This window comes from Aedes albopictus, chromosome 3 (genome assembly GCF_035046485.1).
Source record: "Aedes albopictus strain Foshan chromosome 3, AalbF5, whole genome shotgun sequence".
NCBI classification, from domain to species: domain Eukaryota; kingdom Metazoa; phylum Arthropoda; class Insecta; order Diptera; family Culicidae; genus Aedes; species Aedes albopictus.
The window spans coordinates 42015506-42033957 of NC_085138.1; the positions used below are offsets into that span (position 1 = coordinate 42015506).

Below are 18452 nucleotides of genomic sequence, written 5' to 3' on the forward strand. Positions count from 1 at the left end.
TTGCCAGCTTTTTGCAATATTTTTATTATCTATTTATCATCTTTTTGTCACATGTTGTCTTCTTTTTGTCTTTTCTTGTCGTCTCTTCGTCGTCTTTTTGTCGTTTTTTTGTTGTCCATTTTGACGTTTTTCTGTTGTGTTTCGATTGTCTTGTTATCATATTTCTGACATATTTCTGTCGTCTTTTCGTCACTTTTTGTCGAATTTTTGTTATCTGTTCCGACGTGCTTTTGTTGTCATTTTGTCGTCTTTTTGTCATCTTATACCGTCTTTCTCATTTCTTGTCGTCTTTTTATCGACTTTTTGTCGTCATTTTGTGTTTTTTTTTTTCGCTTTTTAGTTGTCTTTTTGTTGTCTGTTATGGCATCATTTTGTCATCTTTTTGTCGTATCTTTGTCGTCTTCTTGTAGTCTTTTAGGTCGTTTTTTACCATTCTAACCGTCTTTTTGCTGTCTGTCTTGGCGTCCTTTTGTTATCTTTTTGCAGTTTTTTGTCTTTCTTTGTCTTCTTTCTTTCGTCTTTCTCGTTTTTCTACCATCTTTATGTAGCATCTATGTCTTCTTTTTCTCATATCTTTGTCGTCCGTTTGTGGTATTTTTGACCATCTTTTGGTCGCATTTTGCCGTTTCTTAGTTGTCTTTTTGATGAATTTTTTTGTCTATTTGACGTTTTTTTGACTTTTTTTTGTCATCTTTTTGTCGTCTTTCTGTCATTTTACTGTCGTCTTTCTAGTTTCTTGTCATCTTTTTATCTTAATTTTGTCGTCCCTTTGTCGTCTTATTATAGTCTTTTTGGTCTTCTTTTAGCTGTTTTTAACCATCTCTTTGTTATCTGTTTTGATGCCCTTCAGTTATTTTTGTAGTCTTTCTATCCGTCTTTGTCATGTTTCTTTCGTCTTCTTGTCGTCTATCTCGGTTTTTGTCATCTTTTTGTCGCCTCTTTGTTTCTTTCGTCTTTTTGTCGTCTTTCTCAGTTTTTGTCATCTTTTTGTCACCTCTTTGTCTTCCTTTTGTCGCTTTTTGTCTTCTTTTTCTCATCTCTTTGTCGTCCCGTTGTGGTATTTTTGATCGTCATTTGATCGCTTTTGCTGTCTTAGTTGTCTTTTTGTCGTCTTTTTCTTGTCTTTGTTTCTTTCGTCTTTTTGTCGTCTTTCTCAGTTTTTGTCATCTTTTTGTCACCTCTTTGTCTTCCTTTTGTCGCTTTTTGTCTTCTTTTTCTCATCTCTTTGTCGTCCCGTTGTGGTATTTTTGATCGTCATTTGATCGCTTTTGCTGTCTTAGTTGTCTTTTTGTCGTCTTTTTCTTGTCTGTTTGATGTCTATGAAACGTTTTTCAACCTCTTTTTGTCACCTTTTTGTCATAATTTAGTAATCTTTTTGTTATCTATTTGTAATCTTTAAGCCGTCTTTTTTTCGTCATTTTGTCGTATTTTTTCACATTGTTTGTATTTTTGTCGCATCTTCGTCATCTTTATGTCATCTTTTTGTCGTCTTTTTATCGTTTTTTATGCCGTCTTTTGTGATCTTCTTTTCGTTTGATTATCTTTTGTTGATGTTGTTGTTCTGCTCTTCTGTTCGTCTGATTTTCTGTTCTTCTGGTTCTCCTCCTGAGTCTTCTGGGTCTTCTGGGTCTTCTGGGTCTTCTGGGTCTTCTGGGTCTTCTGGGTCTTCTGGGTCTTCTGGGTCTTCTGGGTCTTCTGGGTCTTCTGGGTCTTCTGGGTCTTCTGGGTCTTCTGGGTCTTCTGGGTCTTCTGGGTCTTCTGGGTCTTCTGGGTCTTCTGTGTCTTCTGGGTCTTCTGGGTCTTCTGGGTCTTCTGGGTGTGCTGGGTCTTCTAGGTCTTCTGGGTCTTCTGGGTCTTCTAAGTCTTCTGGGTCTTCTTGGTCTTCTGGGTCTTCTGGGTCTTCTGGGTCTTCTGGGTCTTCTGGGTCTTCTGGGTCTTCTGGGTCTTCTGGGTCTTCTGGGTCTTCTGGGTCTTCTGGGTCTTCTGGGTCTTTTGGGTCTTCTGGGTCTTCTGGGTCTTCTGGGTCTTCTGGGTCTTCTGGGTCTTCTGGGTCTTCTGGGTCTTCTGGGTGTTCTGGGTCTTCTGGGTCTTCTGGGTCTTCTGGGTCTTCTGGGTCTTCTGGGACTTCTAGATCTTCTGGGTCTTCTGGGTATTCTGTTCTACTGGATTTTCAGCTTTCTGGTCTTCAAGTTTACTGTCCACTGCCATCGATTCCGAAAACGTCACCGGTAAAAATTTATTCCACCAGATATTTAATTCCCCGGAAGAACAGAACCGCATCGCACACAAAATTTGGCGCTTCTCCTTCCAATCTTCGGCACCAGCTTGTTACAATCTTTCAGCCGTGCTCTTACTACAAATAGTAAATGTTGTGGAAAAGTTATTTGAAAAGTTTGGGGTTCTTTCCCCCATTCTCGTCCGACCGTGTCCGATTTCCAATAAGATCGAACATTGGTGGTTTCTGTTGGTGCGGTGCTAGTACGAAAGGAGACCCACTCGGCAGCATTTCTCCGTTTACCGGAAATTCTACAAACCCCCCATTCAATCGATAATGGTGTGGTTTGCAGTCGTCTATGCATACGAGAATCTTCCATACCACCATCAGTCGGTCGGTCGGTGTCGATACGGCAATGTTTTTCGGTTTCGTAATTCGATCTGAATAATGGCTGTTTTATTGAGCGGACAGAGAACATTTTTCCCGTTTGGTGGAAGATTTCCCGACGAAATTGAATCTGCTAGCTCGATGAAAAACTATTCGATTACCATTCGACGACGGATGGATACAACGGTACAGCGCTGGCTGTTGACTCGAAACGCAAAAGCGGTTTTTCAAAAACAGGAAGTACACAACCAATTTTGAAGAGAAAAATCGAATTCGAAAGCTGATAACGATCAATTTCCTCCGTCAATCGGCTTTCGGGTAGCGAGCTCTCGTACTTCTGCTGTTTCGTGTATGTAGGGGTCGCAAATACAAAAAAGCGCTTCTAAACTTCAAAAGCTTCGAGGCTTTGAATAGTACTGTGGCATCCGGTCAATCAACGCATTTTAATCCAACAACCATTCGCATTCCGTCAGTATGATACCTGCGGATGTCCGTCTGGTCGGTCAAAAAAATCAATACGGATTTTGATATACCACCACAGTTGATGAAGATGAGCAGTTCAACAGAGATACGTATCGCAAATTCAATTGATTTACTTTGTAGCAGTTTGATTCCAATTTCGAACGATTATTTTCAAACGGATATCTTCTATCTTCTATCTTCTATCTTCTATCTTCTATCTTCTATCTTCTATCTTCTATCTTCTATCTTCTACCTTCTATCTTCTATCTTCTATCTTCTATCTTCTATCATCTATCTTCTATCTTCTATCTTCTATCTTCTATCTTCTATCTTCTATCTTCTATCTTCTATCTTCTATCTTCTATCTTCTATCTTCTATCTTCTATCTTCTATCTTCTATCTTCTATCTTCTATCTTCTATCTTCTATCTTCTATCTTCTATCTTCTATCTTCTATCTTCTATCTTCTATCTTCTATCTTCTATCTTCTATCTTCTATCTTCTATCTTCTATCTTCTATCTTCTATCTTCTATCTTCTATCTTCTATCTTCTATCTTCTATCTTCTATCTTCTATCTTCTATCTTCTATCTTCTATCTTCTATCTTCTATCTTCTATCTTCTATCTTCTATCTTCTATCTTCTATCTTCTATCTTCTATCTTCTATCTTCTATCTTCTATCTTCTATCTTCTATCTTCTATCTTCTATCTTCTATCTTCTATCTTCTATCTTCTATCTTCTATCTTCTATCTTCTATCTTCTATCTTCTATCTTCTATCTTCTATCTTCTATCTTCTATCTTCTATCTTCTATCTTCTATCTTCTATCTTCTATCTTCTATCTTCTATCTTCTATCTTCTATCTTCTATCTTCTATCTTCTATCTTCTATCTTCTATCTTCTATCTTCTATCTTCTATCTTCTATCTTCTATCTTCTATCTTCTATCTTCTATCTTCTATCTTCTATCTTCTATCTTCTATCTTCTATCTTCTATCTTCTATCTTCTATCTTCTATCTTCTATCTTCTATCTTCTATCTTCTATCTTCTATCTTCTATCTTCTATCTTCTATCTTCTATCTTCTATCTTCTATCTTCTATCTTCTATCTTCTATCTTCTATCTTCTATCTTCTATCTTCTATCTTCTATCTTCTATCTTCTATCTTCTATCTTCTATCTTCTATCTTCTATCTTCTATCTTCTATCTTCTATCTTCTATCTTCTATCTTCTATCTTCTATCTTCTATCTTCTATCTTCTATCTTCTATCTTCTATCTTCTATCTTCTACCTTCTATCTTCTATCTTCTATCTTCTATCTTCTATCTTCTATCTTCTATCTTCTATCTTCTATATTCTATCTCCTGTCACGAGGAGCCCCCCCGTTGCTGCTCAACTGTGGCCTAGTCATTTTGACCGGTCAACAGTGGTCGCGATCGGTGTTCTGTTGTCACTGATGACTTGCAATGAGATGCGAATAGACGTCACCGAAAGGGAACGATGATTTGCAAGATTGAAAGCAGCCTCCATTTGAACAAAAGCTAAGCACAAAATGTACAATCCTTTATTCAGCCCCTAAACATCTATTTTTGGTGATTTTATCCAACCTTAAGCTGGTTTGAGGTTCATTGAAAGGCTGCTTTAAGGATTAATATGCGCTTAGTCAGCAATCAACTAAATTGATTGAATTTGGTTGAAAATTAAAAAAAAACATTTTAAAACTTATTTTTACTCTTTCCATTTCCATTTCTAGAAGAGATTGTTTCGGAATGAATAAATTAATCTATGGTAAAACTGGGAATTGGACTTGGAACTCCTGATTTATAGTCACTCACCTTATCACCTACACCACACACAAATGTATACATATCCTCGAAAACGAGAGCAATGCTTGTTGTATCTGAACAATCAAGTACATAAGTTGAACAAAAGCTGTATTGAAGCTGAAGAAGCTATGTAGACTCTGTAAGAACACTGCTTGGGTCAGTTGTCAAAAGTTATTTGATCAAAGGTTGAACAACAGATGAGTAATTCTGCATGTTGGTGTACGTTTCGAAGCTGGTTACAGAGATGAATAATATTCTTCTCAACTTGATATTCAGCTATCTATGTATTTCTGATTAAGAGGTAGAGCAAGCAATACTTCAGACCAATATTCAGCTGTCATTGTATTTAGCCACTGCCATCATTAACCAGCCAATGTTCAGCTAATACTCTCACTGTTCAGCATTCATTATTACTTGGGTATCTTCTATCAAGTAACACTTTGATAACCAATTAGTCCGGTAGAGGTTTTTAGAACCGTTATAAAACCTGATGCCTTTTATTTTAATTTTGTGATGGTTCTAAGGAACTCTTTTTGTCTATTCTACAAAAAAATCATTACTTGGGCTTATATCTGCTGCCTTATAATCTTTGCATGTGGCAAAAACTGTCAAAAAAATCAGAAGCTTATACATGTCGTTCAAGCAGTAAAGCAGTATCGATGCAACGCTCCCGATTATGCATATTTCATAAATCCGCCATATCCATTCACACAGATCCCCATCGACTCATATGCAAGCCCCATACCCGAAACAAAAGATTTCTTTCTTCTCGCCTAATTGAATCGCAAACTTTGTGAAAACTGTTTCTTAAAAGCTCTTTACAGAACAACAGCGCAGTTGGTATATTGTAGGTACCTATTGCACCTCGGAGCATCGTCATCCGCCGCAACCATCGCATCGTTGGTTGTCACAGGTTGCCGTCACGAACAGAGATCCATCCATGTACCTTACCTACCTTGTGCTAGAAATGGCACTGAAAAGTTTAGTTTATTAAAAATTCATTTCCATCTCGTTTTCTTCGCTGGCTTCCACCAATAGTGTTCGGAGGTGGGAGTCTGTCGTCATCGTCGTAGCACAAAAGTTTACCTTGGCAAAATTTCCGATGACAGTTGTCGTCGCCCTCGGTGGCTGTCGTGTTCAGCGACAACACAACAACAGCAACAACAACAACAATGCACTTCAAGAAAAGAATCGGAGAGTAGCCATCAGCCACGAGCAGGCGGAACAATGAAGGAGGTTATTGTTTTTTTTTTTTCACTCTTGGCTTCCTAACGTCGCCATGCGGAAACAAGTTTGGACGGTGTGGAACGAGGGCCTTTTTTATTCTCATCCTTTCTCCCCCCGTCACTCAACAACGTCTTCTATGGCCTGAGGTTCGAAAATAATTTAACTTTTCGCACCTTTTTGAAATTTGCAAAACAATGGCGAACAATGCGAAGAAATTTTCACGAAGGCAACAACGGCGATGGGTGACCTGGACATAGGGTGTTGTGGTATGGTGATGGACGTTTCACACCTTGAGGTTGAAGGAGTCATCAAGATAGAGAAGAAACTAGATGGATAACATGACATCAACAATTGAAAATAGTGTGGAATAGTGAAAAAGTGACTGTACAACACAGAATATGTCATAAACACAATTATGTAATTAGAAGCGAAAAATCAGTGAAGACTCGAAAGATATACCTAGTTTTCTGAAAATTTGCAGCCTGTCGGTGAGTACGCCCCAACTTTTCTTCTGCTTCAAATAAACATCGAATGAATTGGCAACAGCACCTAATTGCGGACACACACTCCAGCTCAAGATCTAGAAACTATGGCACACCATGACAAGAAAACAAGTAAACCAAGTCCCATGCTGAAGGCGTGCACATTTCAAAGCGGAATTCTTAATTTTATCGCCTTTGAATGTTTACGTCGGGTGGACTACTGGTCGTACAGAAGTACACTGTGAATAAGTTTTGAGTTCAACTAAATGCGCAAACAAATGTTCTTCTAATTCTCACTACAACGTTTATACAGGGTGACTGGTAATTCGTGTTACACCCGAAAGGAGGTGAAAGTAGACCATATTTGCAGCAAAAAATTGTTCTACAGGTAGGGTCGGAAATCACTGCTAAGTGAGTTATTCAAAAATTAGTGTTATTAATCTACCCCATCTTTAAACATCTCTAACTCAGAAACTATGAACCGTATAATCAATCTTAGCGCATGGATAGAAAGCCTAAAGCTTTGTCTTTTAATGCTCTTTGGACAGGTAATTGATAAAAAGTCATTTCAGTGCAGAAATTTTGACTTTTATGTAAAAAGTGCCTAAAAATGTACCCCCTTTTCACGTTTTTTGATAGTTTACTCGTGAAAAACGTGATAAATGTGAGAAATGTTCTTCTACAAAACATTCATTTTTTGATACGCTACCAAACTGTCCTTTGGTGCAACATTGTATCTTTCATAGTTTTGTCACAATCTTGAATTCAAAATTTTGTGAAATAAATCAATGTTTTTATTGCAATACTGTCTGGCAACCCTACACGTTTGCTTGCTGTTGGTCGTCGTGCGCATGGCAACGAAGTCCAGCGTCGCGGCGGCGGTCATCGTTTGACAGAGCCAACAGTGAAAGGCAAATTGCGCGCAATGTTTATGAATCAATCTCAAGGCATCCTTTTCTTTGGGTGAAGATTGAATTCGCCTAGATGCCATACACCCAAACCTAGACCCAAACGCCCAAACCCACTCACTGGTGGAATTTAGCGAGATCATACCGCTGGGTGGCACCGTTTTAAGGGATATTCAAACCTACGGGCTGAGACTGGGTCCGGGCCGGGGCCGCGGCCGAGACTCGATAGGGCTTTTGTCGCTTCGTTCTCACTGCACACAATGCTCACCGGGCTATAGCGCCTGCGCACCAGCAATTTATGTTGCGCGAACGCACGCACAGTATGAAGTGGTTGTCATTTATTTTTGTTTTTGTTTCTGCGCACTTTCTGTGTTTGATGTACATTCATCCAGAACTTTCTTTTGTTATTTCTACAGGAATCTGAGATTCCTCCAGCTTTTTTATGATTTCCCTTGGAGTGCTTTCTGGGACTCTCCCGTAGTTCTTTCTGGAAAACCTCTAATGAGATTCTTCTAGGAGTCCTTCCTGGTATTTCTCCAGCTACTCCGTCTGGGTTTTTGTCCTTGAGTTCTACTAAAATTTCTTCTGGGATACTTTCAAGAATTGGTTTAGAATTTTTCTCCAGAAATTCCTCCAGGAGTAGCTTCCCACAGTTTATTTATTTTCAGTTCAACGGGAAGCCCTCCTGAAGTTCCTGAGAGTGAGTCCAGGAGCTCCCCAGGCATTCCTCCAGGGCAACCCCAAAAAATACCAAGGGAATTTCTTTAGAATTAGCCCAAGAATTCCTCCAGCATTTGTAGTAGAATCACCCTAGGATTTTACTGGGAATTTCTCCATTATAACTCTGGAAATTAATTCAGGAGTTCTCCAGCAATAATGCATGCTTCTCTTCAGGATTTTTCCCGAAAATTATTGAAGGACTCATGGGATTTCTTCAGAAATTCCTGCATTAATACCACCAGGACTTCCTCAAGGGATTCCTCCAAAAAATCCTCCACGATGTCAACTAAAAATTCTTCCAGTAGTTCTTCCAGGAATAACTCCAGAAATTCATCTCGAAATTCCTCCAGGAATTTCTCTTCAGGAATTGTGGAAGGGATTTCACAAGACAATTTTTCAATAAATTGCTTCAAGACTTTCTTTAAGAATTCCTGCAAGGATTTATCTAGGGATTCCTCTGACAATTCCTCTAGATTTTTTTCCACGGTGTCCCCCAAGAATTCTTCCAGTTATTCCTCCATGAGTTCCTGCAGGAATTCATCCCGCAATTCTACCAGGAAATCCTGTAGAACCAACCATAAATTCCTCCTGTAATTGCTGCAAGAGATTCTCTAGAGGTTCCTCCAAAGATTCCTCTAGAATTCCTTCCAGAATTTCTCCCAGGAAATCATCAAGAAATTCATCCCAGGAAATCATCAAGAAATTCCTCTAGAAATTCCTTCAGTAATTCCTCCAGAAATTCCTTCAGTGATTCCTCACAGAGTTCCTCTAGGCAGCATCCATTTATTACGTAACGCTAACATCGAGATTTTTATACCCCCCCTCCCCCCTCCGTAACGCTTTTTTGTATGAAAACCCACAATTTTTGTATGGACCGTAACGCTCGTCCATACTAGAGCGTTACGTAATTTGTGGACGGTGCCCTAGGAATTTCTACAGGGATTCCTTCAAAAATTTCTCCAGAAAGTACTCCAGGCATTTCTCTAAGAATTACTTCTTGAATTGCTCCATAAATTATTCCAGGAATTCCTCCAGAAACTACTTCAGGTACTACTTCAGGAGTTCCTCCAAGAATTCCACCGGAAATTCCTCAAGGAATACCTCCAGAAATTCCATCAGGCAAGTCTTCTTGGAAATACTCCAGGCAGGAAGTCTTCTTGGAAATACTCCAGGCATAACTCCAAGAATTTCTCCGTGAGTTACTCCAGGTATTCCTACAGGATTCTTACAGATGTTTATCCAGGAACTACTGCAAGATGTCCTCCATTTTTTTTTTTCAGGAATTCCTCCAGTGATTCCTTCATAAATTTCTCCAGTAAATGCTCCAGAAAATTCTTTAGAGATTCCTTCAGAATTCCTTCCTGTATTTCCTCCAGGAAATCGTCCAGAAATTTCGCCAGTGATTCCTTTAATAAATCTTCTATGGATTCCTCCAAGAGTTCGTACAGAATATCCTCCAGAAATTCCTCCAGACATTCCTCCAGAAAACACTCCAGGAATTCCTCTAAGAATTTCGCCAGTGATTTCTTTCGTCCAGAAATTTCGCCAGTGATTCCTTTAATAAACCTTCTAGGGATTACCCCAGGAATTCCTACAGAATATCCACCAGAAATTCCTCCAGGCATTCCTCCGGGAATTTCTACAAAAAATACTCCAGGAATTCCTCCAGGAATTTCACCAGGAATTACTCCAGGAATTCATCCACGAACTTTTCCAGAAATTCCTCCAGGAATTCCTCCGAAAATTCCTCCAAGAATTCTTTCAGGAATTTTTCCATAAAGTCTTCCAGGATATACTCCATGAATTACTCCAAGAATTGCTTCAGGAATAACTCGAGGAATTCCTCCAAAAATTCCTCCAAGAATTCCTTCAGGAATTCTTCCATAAAGTCTTCCAGGAAATACTCCATTAATTACTCAATTCCTAGAGTTATACCTGAAGTAATTAGGTATAACTCTAGGAATTCCTCCACGAATTGCTTCAGAAATGATTCCAGAGATTCCTACGGGAATTCTTCCAGGAACTACTTCAGGCTGTCCTCAAAAGAATCCTCCAGGAATTGTACAAGGAAATACTTACGGGATTCCTCCCAGAATTCCTGATAAAAATACCTCAAGGAAATGCTTCAAGAATTTCTTCAGAAAATCCTTAAAGAACTCCTCCAGCCAATCTTTTAGGAATTCCTTCACGATTTTTTTCAGGAACTTCTCCAGATATTGCTTAGGAATATCTCCAGGAATTCGTCTTGAAGAACTATTCCAGAACGTACTCCAGGAGTTACTCCAGGATTTCCTCAAGAAATGTCTCTAGAACTTCCTTCAAGAATTCCTTCGGTTAACTTTCCAGGAATTCCTCCCGGAATTATCTCAGGTACAGTATTCCTTAAAGAGTTACTACAGGGATTCCAGGAATAGCTCCAGAAACTCCGTTAGAATTTACTCCAAGGATTTCTCCAGGAATCACTCCAGTAATTCCTCAAGGTAGAATGTCATCCAGGAATTTCTGTAGGAATTCTTGGAAATTTTTTTGAACGGATTCTTGATTGAAATCTTGAAAGAATTCTTGGGGGAGTTCCCGTAGCAGTTTTTGGAATAATTTCTGGAGGATTTTCAGGGAGAATTCTGGAGTGATTTTTGGGGAAGATCCTGTAGGAATTTCTGGAGGATGTCCTGGGAGAAATCCTAGAAAAGTTTATTTAGGAATTCCTCCCAGACTTCCGCCAAGAATTGCTTCAAAAATCCCTTTATGAATTTCTCCAAAAATCCCTCGAACAGTTCTTCCTGGAACTTTTTAAGAAATTTATTCAGGAATTATTTTACAAACTCCTCCAGGAATTCCTTCACAAATTCCTCCAGTAATTCTTTCAAAAATTCCTCCAAGAATTTCTCCATGAATTCCACCAGGAAATCCTCCAAAAATAACTTGTGAGATAGCTCCAGGGATTCCTCCTTGAAATCCTCCAGGTATTCCTCCAGTGACTCTTTCAAAAACTCCTTCAAGGCTTACTACAAGTATTTCTCTAGGGATTCCTAATGAAATTTCTCCAAGGAAATCCCCCAGGAATTCATCCAAGACTCCCTCCAGGTATTTCTTCAAAAATTCCTCCAGGGATTATTTTAAGAGTTCCTCCAAGGATTCCACCAGGGAGTAATTCCTGAAAGAAACTCCGAAGGAACTCCTGGGAGGAATTCTTAGATAAATTTCCGGATGACATCCTACCTAGAGGAATTACTGGAGTGATTCCTGGAGGAATTCTTGGAGTAAGTTCTAACGGAGTTTCTGAAGATATTCCTGAAAAAAAAAATATGAAGCGCTTCCCAGAGGAATCCCTGGAGTAGCTCTTTAAAGAATTCCTGTACCTGAGATAATTTCGGGAGGAATTCCTGGAAGATTAACCGAAGGAATTCTTGGAGGAAATTCTAGAGACATTTCTTGAGGAAATCCTGGAGTAATTCATAGAGTAGGTTCTGGAATAGTTTTTGGAGAAAGCCTTGAAGTAATTCATGGAGACATTCTTAGAGTGTTTCTGAGATTAATTTCTGGAGGCCTTCCTGGAAAAATTCTTGAGGAATTTCTAAAATAAAACCTTGAGAAGTTTCGGGAAGAATTTCAGGACGAATTTTTGGAGATATTCGTAAGCAATATCTGGAGGAATTCCTGAAATAATTCGTGAAGGAATTCCTAAAAGATTGGAGCCACTTCTAAAGCAGCTCTTTAAAGAATTTCTGAATAAATTCTTCAAGCATTTCCTTGAGGTATTCCTAAGAGGAATTCTGGGAGGAATTCTGGAAAAATTCCGGAAGGTTTTTTTTGACGAATTCCTGGAGTAATGCAAAGAGAAATTATGGGAATTCTTGGATTGTTTCCAGGAGGAATTCTTGACGGCTTTCCTGGATAAATATCAGAAAGAATTCGTGCAGGAATCCCTGGAGTAGATCCTAGACGAATTCCTGGAGTCTTTCTTAGAGGAATCCCGTATTTCCTTGTAGAATTCCTGAAGTTTTTTTTGAGGATATTCTGAAGTAGTTTCTGGTAAAATTCCCGTAGGAATTTCTGAGGTCATTCCTGGAGCAATTGCTGGAGGATTTTCTAGAGTTATTCCTGATGAATTCCTGGAGTAATTCTTGGTGGCATTCCTGGAGGAATTCCTGGAGTATTTTTTGTAGGAATTCCCGGAGGAATGCCTGGAGGAATTTCTGGTGGATATTCTGTAGGAATTCCTGGGGTAATCCCTAGAAGATTTATTAAAGGAATCACTGGCGAAATTTCTGGACAAAAGAAATCACTGGCGAAATTCTTAGAGGAATTCCTGGAGTGTTTTCTGGAGGAATGTCTGGAGGAATTTCTGGAGGATATTCTGTACGAACTCTTGGAGGAATCCATAGAAGATTTATTAAAGGAATCACTGGCGAAATTTCTGGACGATTTCCTGGAGGAAATACAGGAAGGAATTCTGAAGGAATCTCTAAAGAATTTTCTGGAGCATTTACTGGAGAAATTTATGAAGGAATCACTGGAGGAATTCCTGAAAAAAAAAATGGAGGACATCTTGCAGTAGTTCCTGGATAAACATCTGTAAGAATCCTGTAGGAATACCTGGAGTAACTCACGGAGAAATTCTTGGAGTTATGCCTGGAGTATTTCCAAGAAGACTTCCTGCCTGGAGTATTTCCAAGAAGACTTGCCTGATGGAATTTCTGGAGGTATTCCTTGAGGAATTTCCGGTGGAATTCTTGGAGGAACTCCTGAAGTAGTACCTGAAGTAGTTTCTGGAGGAATTCCTGGAATAATTTATGGAGCAATTCAAGAAGTAATTCTTAGAGAAATGCCTGGAGTACTTTCTGGAGAAATTTTTGAAGGAATCCCTGTAGAAATTCCTAGGGCACCGTCCACAAATTACGTAACGCTCTAGTATGGACGAGCGTTACGGTCCATACAAAAATTGTGGGTTTTCATACAAAAAAGCGTTACGGAGGGGGGAGGGGGGGTATAAAAATCTCGATGTTAGCGTTACGTAATAAATGGATGCTGCCTAGAGGAACTCTGTGAGGAATCACTGAAGGAATTTCTGGAGGAATTACTGAAGGAATTTCTAGAGGAATTTCTTGATGATTTCCTGGGATGAATTTCTTGATGATTTCCTGGGAGAAATTCTGGAAGGAATTCTAGAGGAATCTTTGGAGGAACCTCTAGAGAATCTCTTGCAGCAATTACAGGAGGAATTTATGGTTGGTTCTACAGGATTTCCTGGTAGAATTGCGGGATGAATTCCTGCAGGAACTCATGGAGGAATAACTGGAAGAATTCTTGGGGGACACCGTGGAAAAAAATCTAGAGGAATTGTCAGAGGAATCCCTAGATAAATCCTTGCAGGAATTCTTAAAGAAAGTCTTGAAGCAATTTATTGAAAAATTGTCTTGTGAAATCCCTTCCACAATTCCTGAAGAGAAATTCCTGGAGGAATTTCGAGATGAATTTCTGGAGTTATTCCTGGAAGAACTACTGGAAGAATTTTTAGTTGACATCGTGGAGGATTTTTTGGAGGAATCCCTTGAGGAAGTCCTGGTGGTATTAATGCAGGAATTTCTGAAGAAATCCCATGAGTCCTTCAATAATTTTCGGGAAAAATCCTGAAGAGAAGCATGCATTATTGCTGGAGAACTCCTGAATTAATTTCCAGAGTTATAATGGAGAAATTCCCAGTAAAATCCTAGGGTGATTCTACTACAAATGCTGGAGGAATTCTTGGGCTAATTCTAAAGAAATTCCCTTGGTATTTTTTGGGGTTGCCCTGGAGGAATGCCTGGGGAGCTCCTGGACTCACTCTCAGGAACTTCAGGAGGGCTTCCCGTTGAACTGAAAATAAATAAACTGTGGGAAGCTACTCCTGGAGGAATTTCTGGAGAAAAATTCTAAACCAATTCTTGAAAGTATCCCAGAAGAAATTTTAGTAGAACTCAAGGACAAAAACCCAGACGGAGTAGCTGGAGAAATACCAGGAAGGACTCCTAGAAGAATCTCATTAGAGGTTTTCCAGAAAGAACTACGGGAGAGTCCCAGAAAGCACTCCAAGGGAAATCATAAAAAAGCTGGAGGAATCTCAGATTCCTGTAGAAATAACAAAAGAAAGTTCTGGATGAATGTACATCAAACACAGAAAGTGCGCAGAAACAAAAACAAAAATAAATGACAACCACTTCATACTGTGCGTGCGTTCGCGCAACATAAATTGCTGGTGCGCAGGCGCTATAGCCCGGTGAGCATTGTGTGCAGTGAGAACGAAGCGACAAAAGCCCTATCGAGTCTCGGCCGCGGCCCCGGCCCGGACCCAGTCTCAGCCCGTAGGTTTGAATATCCCTTAAAACGGTGCCACCCAGCGGTATGATCTCGCTAAATTCCACCAGTGAGTGGGTTTGGGCGTTTGGGTCTAGGTTTGGGTGTATGGCATCTAGGCGAATTCAATCTTCACCCAAAGAAAAGGATGCCTTGAGATTGATTCATAAACATTCTTTATTACACCAAAAAACCTAACCTCAAAATGATTGACAATTCTCAGGTCATTTTGACAGTACTGCGCGGGCAACTAGGGCGGGATATTTGCCTGGCGAGATTCAAATTGTCTTTGACAGATGTTTGTTTTCATATTCAAATTTGAATCTGATCTGAGTGTGAAATCGTGTAGATCGTGGGTTTTCATTCCGATTTAATTATGCAGAAGGCGGAAAAGTAAGTATCAATGAACATTTACTAGAATATTGGCTCATGATTAACATTAACTACATTTTTGCTTAAATTTTAGGACAGACAACCGCCAATGCTGTGTTTTGAACTGCGGCGCAAGCAGAACCGCAGGTGCTAGTCTTTTCAGCGTACCATTTGTTTCGTTCACTTTACCGGAAAAGACACTGTTTCGAAGGCTAAAGTGGATTGAAGTCCTGCAAAATGTTGCTGATATCGATATAAATTCAAAACGAAAATACGTTTGCAGCAAACACTTTATAAAAGGTAGGAAAATTGTGTTGTATATGCAACTTCAAAATAAAACCGTATATGATTATCGTTTTAGGAAAACCTGCCAATTTATTGGATCGATCCAACCCTGATTGGATACCTTCAATCAATCTTGGAGACAGCATTGAGGCACCAGTAGATCGAAAAGCTCCACCGATCGTAGAATTTGAATGCCATGAAATGGTAGACTACGCATACGCTTCAGGGTATAACGTAATAGGTGAAAAGATCAGTTTTAACGACACAGGAGCGACAACAGGTAAACGAACATAAAAGAGAGTAAATTATGGCTTCAACCAATTTCTTAACTTATTATCGTCAGGTGGCTTATTAAAGGCTTCATGTTCTGATTGCCTGAAGATGCATGATGTATCTTCAGGCAATCAGAACTTGAAGCCAGGCTCAGAACTTGTTATGCCAAAAATAAACTTAAAGATTGCATTTACACCCTGTCGATAATAAATCAAGAAAACGCTGCCATGGGTACTAAATTAAGTATTTTGATTTATAGAAATGAATGAATATAGAAACGATTCGACGGACTTGGGCATCATATTGGATGAAACAGAGCCGGAGAAACCAGACTGTCATATTCCAGTCGAATCTGATGAATTTGATGCAGCATTGATTTGTGACTCAGGTGAATTTCAGAAATTTTTACTTTTAATAATTGTTTCGAATTAATTCTTTACCTTTTTAGAAACGAATGACCATGTAAACTACATGAGCGGTTCATCTGTTCTTGGCATCAATTCGGATGACGTGGAGCTTGAAAATCCGGCCTATCTTATTCCATTTGGATCTGATGATTTCGATGAGAATTTGACTTCTGAAGCAGGTGAATTATTTATATACTTGGTGATAATATTACCTACTGTACACCGTGGCAAACAAACTTAATCGAAACATTAACTGGGACTTAACCAATGTTAAAGCAGTTCATCAATGTGCAAGTCAAACATATTGAAAATTTGATTATTTCGTAGGCGAAGCTGCTATAAAGCGTTACACTACTTTAACTTCTTCTACTCAAAATTAAGCAATTCAATTGTCGAACTTTTTGCCCTGTTCGAAGTATCAGTCTATCAACTTCAAAAACACATAATCAAACATAAACGTAGCTAGTAGCAAGAACTTTCAAGGGATTTTTGAAAACATGTCTTCACCTAAAAACAGTGTTGCAGCTATGGAAACGTAACAAAGCAAAAATCGAAAACACGAATCTTTATCGAAAAAAAATTAATAGTACATATATGTACTGTATCCATATTGGAACTGCACTTGAATTTTGATGAAGTCAAGTTTGATATCATTTAAAATTTAGAGTAATAAAAAAGTAAGGTTGAGAATTGGCTCACGCATAGTCGTAGCATAAGCATCGATTTGTAAAAGGCAGAAGCATCAAATAAATGAAGATTGACCAATCAGCCTGATGTTTCTTTGACTTCACGCAGTGATTCTGAGATGCAGACTGGAAGTTGGCGACGCGTATTGTTGTGAACAAACAATATTAACCCTTTCTTTCCCACGACTTTGAACGACTATATCTATGTCAAAAAAGCATTTCCAAAAAAAGTGGTAGAACAAAAGTTATTGCAAATTTTCTAAATTTTTCGAAATCAATGAAGAAAAATTTGGTTGTAAATCAATAGGTTTTTGATTGTTTATCAATAGTTCAACTATTGAAACAAGTAGGTAGTAGTTGGGTTAATCTTATGAGATTATAACCATATTCTAAAAATTATTGCATCACATTCATCTAATTCCGTTTGTCCGGAGTTCGTCGAAAATCGATGGTGCTCTAGAGCAACCATGGGAAGTAGAGGGTTAAATAATAGCTCCAAACTATAACACTGTTTTATAGGTATTAAAATATTACATTACTATGATTTGCAAAAGCAAAGCTAGTTTCCTCAAACAAAACCGACATGTTTGACTAATACAGGATAGTATAGCATTTATCAATTTATTCTGTTATATTTCCTTCATATTTCTTGCTAGTGTAAAGGTGTGCCAGCTTATATGTTATATTTATTGTAGCATTAGCCATGAGTTTAGTAATGGGCATTAGTCGACAGTCCCGGGAGCGGTCGCGTGTACTGGGTACACGCACCATGAAAAATGCACGCTTGTGGTACACAGCGTGAGCGCGGCATCGTTGCAGGTAGTCAAAGACGCGACTGCTCGAGGGTTCATATTTCAATTATGCACATTCAAAAATATGAATTTTCCGAAGTTTTTTTTTCAAATAATTTGTCACGGTGTACATAAAACAACATAAAACTAATTTTTATGCATTGTGGTTAACAGATGACAAAGAAAACGTCGAGATCCATGGAATGAAGACAGATGCCGAAGTTGAAAGCGCGTGCACAAATCCAAGTTGTCATCAGAAAATTGGGAAATATCAAAATGCTCTAGACATTCTTCATGATCAAATTGACGCACTTAATGAGAAATGTGATCGTGCACTTAATTATGTTACATTGTCGGATGATAAATGTAATTACTTTACAGGCATATCCAATAGAGTTGTCTTACGTAGGCTATTCACCTATCTCGAAGATTCGCTCGATACTCCAAAGTGCCCAAATTTTTCAAAAGAGCAGGTGTTCGTCATGACAATGACAAAAATGAGATTGGGTACACAATTTAAAACATTTGCTTATGATTACGGTGTTTGTCCAAATACTATAAGCAAATATTTCTACAGAAGGCTGTACATTATGGATGACTGTTTGAAATACGCTATTCAACCCTCAGTTAAACATATTTTACTGGAGCATACACCGAAAACATTCAAGAAAATATTTGGCCAAAAGAGAGTGTTCATAATCGACTGCTTTGAAGTCCGGTGCCAGGCATCTGGTAATTTGAAAGCCGCCAACTGCCATTTCAGTGGATATAAAAGAACCCACACGGTGAAATTCGCTATAGCCGGTCACCCGGACGGAACTATCGCTTTTGTATCCAAAGGATATGGAGGGCGGTGCTCAGATCGCTATATTACTGAAAACTGTGGATTCTTGGAAATTTTGGAAATTGGCGATGTTGTACTTGCAGATAAAGGATTCGATATTCATGGTGTGTATTTTTTATACTCGGTGTGTGTGTGTGTGTGTGTGTGTGTGTGTGTGTGTGTGTGTGTGTTGTGTTGTGTTGTGTGTGTGTGATATGAAACAAAAAAAAAATGCTACTACAAAAAATTATCTGATC

General features: G+C 38.8%; 1 protein-coding gene across 1 annotated transcript; it reads left to right on the forward strand.

Moving 5' to 3' along the window:
- The first annotated feature begins 14934 nt into the window (after positions 1-14934).
- Positions 14935-16136, forward strand: LOC134290184 (uncharacterized). Its single transcript, XM_062857247.1, has 5 exons — positions 14935-14951; positions 15025-15230; positions 15292-15495; positions 15748-15876; positions 15937-16136. Exons 1-5 carry the CDS (start codon positions 14935-14937, stop codon positions 16134-16136), a joined length of 756 nt encoding a protein of 251 aa, XP_062713231.1.
- Positions 16137-18452: the final 2316 nt, after the last annotated feature.

Bases quoted from the DNA above. Each gene is read 5' to 3' on its own strand.
- LOC134290184 (XM_062857247.1), top strand. The intron at 15,231-15,291 runs GTAGGAAAATTG...TTATCGTTTTAG, and splicing joins CAGCAAACACTTTATAAAAG to GAAAACCTGCCAATTTATTG. The intron at 15,877-15,936 runs GTGAATTTCAGA...TTACCTTTTTAG, and splicing joins AGCATTGATTTGTGACTCAG to AAACGAATGACCATGTAAAC.